This window comes from Mandrillus leucophaeus, unplaced genomic scaffold, assembly GCF_000951045.1.
Source record: "Mandrillus leucophaeus isolate KB7577 unplaced genomic scaffold, Mleu.le_1.0 Scaffold57, whole genome shotgun sequence".
NCBI lineage: Eukaryota > Metazoa > Chordata > Mammalia > Primates > Cercopithecidae > Mandrillus > Mandrillus leucophaeus.
The window spans coordinates 5,290,228-5,298,160 of record NW_012106141.1 but is presented as its reverse complement, the minus strand read 5'-3'; the positions used below and the strand labels follow the sequence as shown (position 1 = coordinate 5,298,160).

The 7,933-nt window shown below is 48.4% G+C and overlaps 1 protein-coding gene across 2 annotated transcripts in view; it reads right to left on the bottom strand.

Annotated features, from left to right (window-relative positions):
• The window catches only part of DNASE1L3 (deoxyribonuclease I-like 3), a 34,613-nt gene that overhangs the window by 10,241 nt on the left and 16,439 nt on the right, over positions 1–7,933 (bottom strand). For both annotated transcript variants that reach the window (XM_011998387.1, XM_011998386.1), the window contains 3 exons: positions 5,673–5,761; positions 2,619–2,708; positions 1,917–2,029 (listed from right to left, as the gene is read on the bottom strand). In XM_011998387.1, the coding sequence (XP_011853777.1) occupies positions 1,917–2,029; positions 2,619–2,708; positions 5,673–5,761 (292 nt within the window). The remainder of the gene's footprint in view (positions 1–1,916; positions 2,030–2,618; positions 2,709–5,672; positions 5,762–7,933) is intronic.

Here is a 7,933-nt window from a genome sequence, read left to right as displayed (position 1 = left end):
TCAGTTTATACTCCTTTTGTAATTAAGAACAAAAGTTCCAAAAAGCTATTTAAAAATTAGCGTGGTCTTCATGAAAGACTTTTGTGAAGTGTCTGAAAACCTTCCCCCACCATTGGAGGACTGAGAGAGCCTGAGTGTGGCAGTGTGCGTGACCCTTGGAAGCCGTGCCTGGCCCACCTGCAAACAGCAGCTGTCACTTTCTGAGCACCTCCTCCTGGGACCTCCCCTTATTCTCAGCCCGGATTCCCACTCTTACCTCAACAGACAAGGGCGGTGGGGTGGTCACTGCTCAAGTCACACAGACAGGAGCCAGAACTCAGCCCAGCAGGCTGCATCCAGGGCCCTACACACCCTCATCGCTGGCTCTCCTCGTCAGGCCTCCACTGCACTCCCCCATCCTTCTTTTGGTCCCCCTAAATATTCCAGCCTCCTTCCCACTTCTGAGCTTTTGTGCTCACTGTGTCCTCCACCTGGAATGCCCTTTCTCCAGCCCTCTGTATGGCTGGCTTCTTCAGGTCACAGCCCAATGTCACCGCCTCCGTCTGGTCCAATGCCCTCAACAGAGCCTGGCACATAGTAGGTACTGAAAAAGTATTTGATTCTTGACTCCATCGAGCATTGCATAGTGGTTAATATGGGCTCCTGATTGGGCACAGTGGCTTACACTTGTAATCCCAGCATTTTATGAAGCCAAGGCAGGCAGATGGCTTGAGCTCAGTGGTTTCAGAACAGCCTAGGCAACATGGCGAGACCTCATCTCTACAAAAAATTTTAAAATTAGCTGAGTGTGGTGGTGCGTGCCTATAGTCTGAGCTGCTTGCGAGGCTGAGGTGGGAAGATTGCTTGAGCCCAGGAGGCGGAGGTTGCAGTGAGCCAAGATCATGGGACTGCACTCCAGACTGGATGACAGAGCAAGGCCCTGTCTGAAAAACAGAAAAAAAAAGAACATGAGGTCCTGAGGTGGTGGCCTGGGTTACAACCCTGGCCTGTCCATTTCAGCAGCTGGGTGACTTCATGCCTTTTTAAACCTCAGTTTCCTGAAATGTAAAGTGGAGATAATCCTACTCCCTACCTTGTAGTCATTGCAAGGATTACAGGAGGCTGGCACTTAATCAGGGGCCAGTACAAGTACTGTTGTTAGAGTTCAGGGAGCAATCCATTTGGATTTCCTCACCTGCTGCAGTCTGTGGAGGAGTCTGCAATGCAGTGACCAGAGGGAGAGTGAGCCTCCAGGCTAGCGGTTCGCCTAAGCCATCGCTTAGGAATTGTTTTTTTTGTTTTTTGGTTTTTTTGAGACAGAGTCTCACTCTATCGCCCAGACTGGAGTGCAGTGGTATGATCTTGGCTCACTGCAACCTCTGCCTCCCTGGTTCAAGCAATTCTCCTGCCTCAGCCTCCCGAGTAGCTGGGATTACAGGTACGTACCACCACACCCAGCTAATTTTTGCATTTTTAGTATAGACAGGGTTTCACCATGTTGGCCAGGCTGGTCTCGAACTCCTGACCTCAGGTGATCCACCTGCCTCAGCCTCCCAAAGTGCTGGGATTACAGCCGTGAGCCACTGTGCCCAGCCGGGATTTTTTAAAAGGAAGGAAGGGTTGTACTTGACAGAAACCAAGGAATTGCAGAAAACAATTTCCATGCGCCTAAACTCTTCAGAGAGAGGGGAGCTACCATTGCTTCCAGAAAGTGCGTTCCAGGCTGGGGAAGTCTTGAGTCTCAGCATTCTGAGAAGCAAGCCTGGTGCCATCACACCGAACTGCATCGTCTACACTGAGGTATTAGAAGCAATGCACTGTCACATCCAGCGTAATGCCTCCCTAACGGGCTGCATAAACCTGAGCTCATGCTCAAGGCTGCTGCCCATTCATGGGCCGTTGGGGAGGTCCCCGAGAGAGAGGCCTGCGGGTCTTACCAGTGTGGGGCGACTGGAACCAGACCACAAAGGGCTCCCTGGAAAACACATCTACGTCTCCATCCTGATAGTCATGGTAGTGATAGCTCCTCTTCACAGATACCAGCTTTTCCCTAAAAGAAAGAAAAGGAAATCCTCCCAGCTGAGTCAGCCCTTTTCTTACTAATTTCATAAAGCAGAGATGTAGGTTCCCTTGGCTTTCTTAGACTCCAGAGCAGGCTCAAGCATGGGGTCATTTTCCTGAGAGCAAGGCTGAGTCAACTCTTCTCAACAGCCAGGGAGCTGTTGAGAATCTGGGAGCTGAAGATATGAGCCATACTAGTTATCTGTGGCACCCACAGGTTAATGTTCAGACTTAAGAAATTACTAGCAGGAAGAGGAAAAGAATATGAAGCTCGGGAATCAGCTGGTCTGAGCACCTCAGCTTTCCAGCCTTGGGCCAGGACTTGACTATGAGGAGTAAAGAACTCCTGGCCTGGCAACCATGGAGCCAACCAACAAATGAGGTGTTAGGAGACCCCTTGTGTTTTCAGCTTGAAGAGTTAATACTTTGCATAAGCCCCCAGTTTTGACAGCAGTTATTTTGATCAACACTGAGAATTGGTTAGAGATCCAAATTTGGTTTTGCAGAGAAGACATGCATTTTGATTCAATTCACGATTTGTTAGTGGCCATGTTCTAGGGAGCATAGATGATACTTACTTGTAGAGAAAGGCATATTGTTCTTTATATGTGTTTCTTCCAAGCCGAGAGCTAATCACGTAGTTGTACGTTATGCCTCTCCTTGAATTTCTAGAAAAGAAAGATTTCACACCGCATCTTAAAGAATAAACATTCCCCTACTGTACATGTTCCTCTCTTTCCAATCTGCCCCCATACACCCAATGTGTGGAAGGGCCACTGTTCATCATAACCTTTGAGTCCAGTAAGAAGGGCCACCATTGATTGGCTGGAATGTGGCATCTGCCAGGATCTTTACAGCCATTATTGCTTGCCTTATGAGAAGGGTATTATCGTTATCCCCTTTTTATGGTTTGCAAGGCCAAGTTGGGATATGAACCTAGATCCAACTCACCCCAAAACCCGCATGCTTTGACCTGTACCTGTAGGAGGCCACTGAGCCCCTAGAAGACGATCTGGGCCAGAATCAGCCCCTGATCCCACTCATGCCCATGGCTGCAGCTGCAGCTTATGCCTTCTGGTGGAATAAACGTCATCAAGCCACCTGTCCGTGTCCAAGAACCACTCCTGAGCATTTATGATAAGCAAGAATATTCTCTCCTCTGAAAGCCCCCAGGCATTTTCTCACAAGCCTTGGGAACATGATTTCACTTCACTGTTGTTTGTATCCTGGGTGCTGGGGATACAGCCATGAAGTCCCATTGACCTTGCCCCTCACCTGCACCAGGGAAACCGGACTCTCTGTGTGTTTGGCAAACCTACTGATAACTCCACTCTGGGCAGAGCCTAACACAGTTTCACATTGTCTGCTCACAAAAAGATCTAGGGCTTGTCTGAAGCTGCAGCATATTCTTAGGTTCAGTTGGAAAAAAAGCAGAAGGGGTATTTAGGGGCCAATCTTACAGAAATTCCTGGAACTTCAGATGCATTATTCTAAGGCAGACCTGGCCCCTGGGGCCCCAGGAGTGTGAACAGTAGGTTCTGCTGGGCTTCCACTTTGAGGAGGCTGGCCCTATTTTGAACATAGCCTGCCAAGTCCTGAGTTACCAAACTGCTTGTGGTGACTCAGTTGCAAAGTGACTAAGGCCTATCTTGGCTTGTGGGAGATAAAGGGACAAACAGGCTTGGCTCTGCCTGGAGTCCATGACAGTCTAGACAGGTTGGGGAGTGCCAAGACCAATGGTGGTGAAAAGACTTGCCCCAGATGGACTGTGCTGGAGATGCCTGGAGCCCACCTGACCCCTCAGTCCCCCACAAACCTGTCCCCTCAGTCTCCCACAAACCTGACTGGGACCACTCCAAGGAAGGCTGAGATGACAAAGAATAGAGCACTGGCTATGAGATCAGATCAGATGTGATGCAAGTTCAGCGGTAGGCGTGGCCACTTCCTGGCTGAGTGACTCAGGCAGGTCCCTCACTCATTTCCCTCACTATAAGGGAAGCCCTTAGGCAGATTGACATGGATTCTTGCCTGTCCCTACAGTTGTCCTACACATTCCTTCCCTATGATGGATAAGCCCGGAGGTTACGGGATGATGGCACCGGGATCTACCATCTCGTCTCGCCCCTGCCCAAGACCCAGACATGGCTTTTGTTCAAAAGTCCCTATTAAGTGTTTCATGCTGAGATGGCCAGGTGCAGTGGCTCACGCCTGTAATCCCAGCATTTTGGGAGGCTGAGACAGGCAGATTACTTGAGGTCAGGAGTTTGAGGCCAGCCTGGGCAACATAGCAAAACCCCGACTCCACTAAAAATACAAAAGTTAGCCAGGCATAGTGGTGCATGACTGTAAATCCAGCTACTTGAGAGGCTGAGGCAGGAGAATCGCTTGAACCCAGAAGGCAAAGGTTGCAGTGAGCCGAGAGCTTGCTACTGCACTCCAGCCAGGGCGACAGAGTCTCAAATTTAAAAAGTACTAAAATAAAAAACAAGTGTCCCTCATTCCTTCACTAACGCCTTTTACCACAGCTCTCTGATCACACCCCCCAGAAGTAACCACTATTAATAGTTTGGAGAGCATCCTTCCAATCTTTCATCTTCTATGCACATGAAAACCAAACACACCCTTATTCATGTAACATGACGACTCAAAAGGGCTATTTTACCTGCAATTCTCAACTTGCTTTTTTTCAATACATTGCAGCCATTATTCCATGCTAGAATATTTAGCTCTAACTTATTCTGTAGCAAGCATGAATTTTTTTTTTTTTTTTTTAAAGAAACAGTCTTGCTTTGTGGCCCAGGCTGGAGTGCAGTGGGGTGATCATGGTTCACGGTAGCCTAATCCTCATGGGCTCAAGTGAGCCTTCCACCTCAGCCTCCCAGGTAGGTAAGACTGTAGGCACATGCCACCACACCTGGCCACCAGCGTGACTTTTAACAGCTGCATAATATTCCAGTGTGTGAGCATATCGTAATTTTATTGATCTTTCTTCTACTGTTGGTTTTTAATCTTTTCTCTTTTTTCCAACATTTTCTTCATTACCATACTTTTTAGCTCAGCCTCATCTGCTTTTTTCATTTCTTTCTGTGTCCAGACCCCTCATCTATTTCCCCTATTCTGTTTTATCACAGTAAAATCAGCTGGTTGAAAGTTCTCAGGCCAGGTGCGGTGGCTCACGCCTATAATCCCAGCACTTTGGGAGGCCAAGGCGGGCGGATTACGAGGTCAGGAGATCGAGACCATCCTGGCTAACACAGTGAAACTCCGTCTCTACTAAAGAATACAAAAAATTAACCGGGCGTAGTGGCGGGCGCCTGTAGTCCCAGCTACTCGGGAGGCTGAGGCAGGAGAATGGCATGAACCCGGGAGGCGGAGCTTGCAGTGAGCCGAGATCGTGCCACCGCACTCCATGCACTCCAGCCTGGGCGACAGAGCGAGACTCCATCTCAAAAAAAAAAAAAAAAAAGAAAGTTCTCAGGACCATGGCTAAGGGAGTTGGAATCCTGGGCAGCACAGGCTATGTGAACTGGTGGTCAAGTGTGGGATCTCACATTACTTTCAGATCCCTGGAGCTTTCAGATGCCCTTGCACTTGACCTTGAGCCCTAGCGGGCCCACCCTTCCCCATGTTACCCGTTCAGCTTCTCCATCAGTACGGGGCAGATCCTGTTGTTGCTATCCTTGATTTCCATCAGGAGCATAATGTCACAGCGTTTGATGACCTGCAAGAAAGAGAGTCCCCAGGGGTTGAGGTCATTTACCACAGATAAATAAAACCTTTTATTGGACACTTACTGTTTTTAAGCATTGCATTGAGTGCTTATTAAAATAATTTCTACTCTGAACTAAATGAAGGACTCCCTGAGGTAGGTTGGTGCTTTTGTTATATACATTTTTAAGATGAGCGTGAGGTTCAGAGAAAGTTGAGTAAATTACACTCCCAGTCACCCTACTAGAAAGTGGTGGAGGCAGAATTTGAACCTATACCATTCAAGCCCAGAGCCCCTTGCTCATGACCTCCTCACAATATCCTGCCTCTTGGCTTTGCTTGAATAATAATAATAATAATAATAAATATTAAGCCCTTAGTCAGCAAAGGTAACAGACTGGATTAGAAATTAAGAGGTATAATGATAATAACTATAAAAGCTGACATTTACTGCAAACCTACTCCAAGTCTTACAATAACCCTATGGGATAACTATGCTTTTTGGTCCATTAAACATAGGCAGAAACCAAGCTCAGAGTGGTTGAGTGACTAGCTTAAAGTCATACAGCCAGTATAGGTTGTAGAGCCAGGATTTGAACTCAAGTCCACGTGACTACAAAGTCCACCATACTGAACTGTTAAAACACAGTCCTGGCTGGGCACGGTGGCTCACACCTGTAATCCCAGCACTTTGGAAGGATGAGGCAGGCAGATTGCCTGAGGTCAGGAGTTCGAGTTCAGCCTGGCTAACATGGTGAAACCCCGTCTCTACTAAAAATACAAAAATTAGTCGGTCATGGTGGCATGTGCCTATAATCCCAGCCACTCAGGAGGCTGAAGCAGGAGAATCTCTGGAACCTGGGAGACAGAGGTTGCAGTGAGCCGAAATCACGCCACTGCACTCCAGCCTGGCGACAGAGCAAGACTCCATCTCAAAAAAAGAAAAAAAAAGAAAAACCAGTCACTGCTCTGGAAGACTCAGTCCAGCAAGACAGACAAATGGAAACAGCTAGCTATGATGTGAGACCAAAATCAAACCAAAACAAAAACCTGCGCTACATAAAAGTCACAAGCTGTGGAAGTGTTGAGGAGTAATTAATCGCTTCTATTCGGAGGATTTGGAAGGGCTCCACAGTGGAGGTGACATCTGAATGGTCCCTGAAAGCTGAGAAGGCACTCAGAGAGAAAAGAATATAGGAGAGGCTCCTTCAAGGTGAGCAACCACCTAGAGGCCAGGGTGCAGACCAAGCCCACAGCCCTTCCTGTGACCAAGCCCACAGGGGCCTTTCTGTGTATGGGATCCTGGTGGGCTCAATGACACAGGATTTGTTGGTCAAGGACAAGGCATCCCCAAGGTTAATATCTTTTTTTGAGACAGGGTCTTGTTCTGTCACCCAGGCTGGAGTGCAGCTGTGTGATCATGACTTACTGCAGCCTCAATCTCCTGGCCTCAAGTGATCCTTCCACCCTGGCCTTCCAAAGTGTGGGGAGTACAGGCATAAGCCACTGCACCTGGTCTCCAAGGTTAATTATGTCCTCTTACACAGCCACCAAAGACATAAAATAGGAGGGTTATGCCAGTGGTCCTGTCTTTCCAGAGCACATGTTCCAGTTCCATCTTTAGAAGGAGCCAGTGGGGAGAGACACCAGCACTTACCTGTCTGGGTGCCTCTGTGACTGGGGGTTCAGCCTTTAGGAGGCTGCCCCAGGTGGGAGGTCCACCCGTGTAGTGACTGACAAGGAGAACAATGTCCTAAGGCTGGAGCCTTCTATGGACAGCTTGAACTCCATGGCATCAGCCACGCAGGGCTCTCCTGGGAGCTGGAAGCCACTGGCCAAGCCAGTCTGCTGATTTAGTCACTGTGACTGCCACACCTTTCTGGAAGGCATTTTCAAATAGGTATGCCCTTTGACCCAATTTTTCCACTTTGAAGAATGTCTTCCTTTGGGGTGCAGGTGGCTGAAGCCTGTAATCCCAACACTTTGGGAGGCCAAGGCAGGCAGATCACCTGAGGTCAGGAGCTTGAGACCAGCCTGGTCAATATGCTGAAACGCTGTCTCTACTAAAAATACAAAAAATCAGCCTGGCGTGGTGACGTGTGCCTGTAATTCCAGCTACTGAGGAGGCTGAGGTGGGAGAATCACTTGAACCCGAGGGACAGAGGTTGCAGTGAGCCAAGATCAC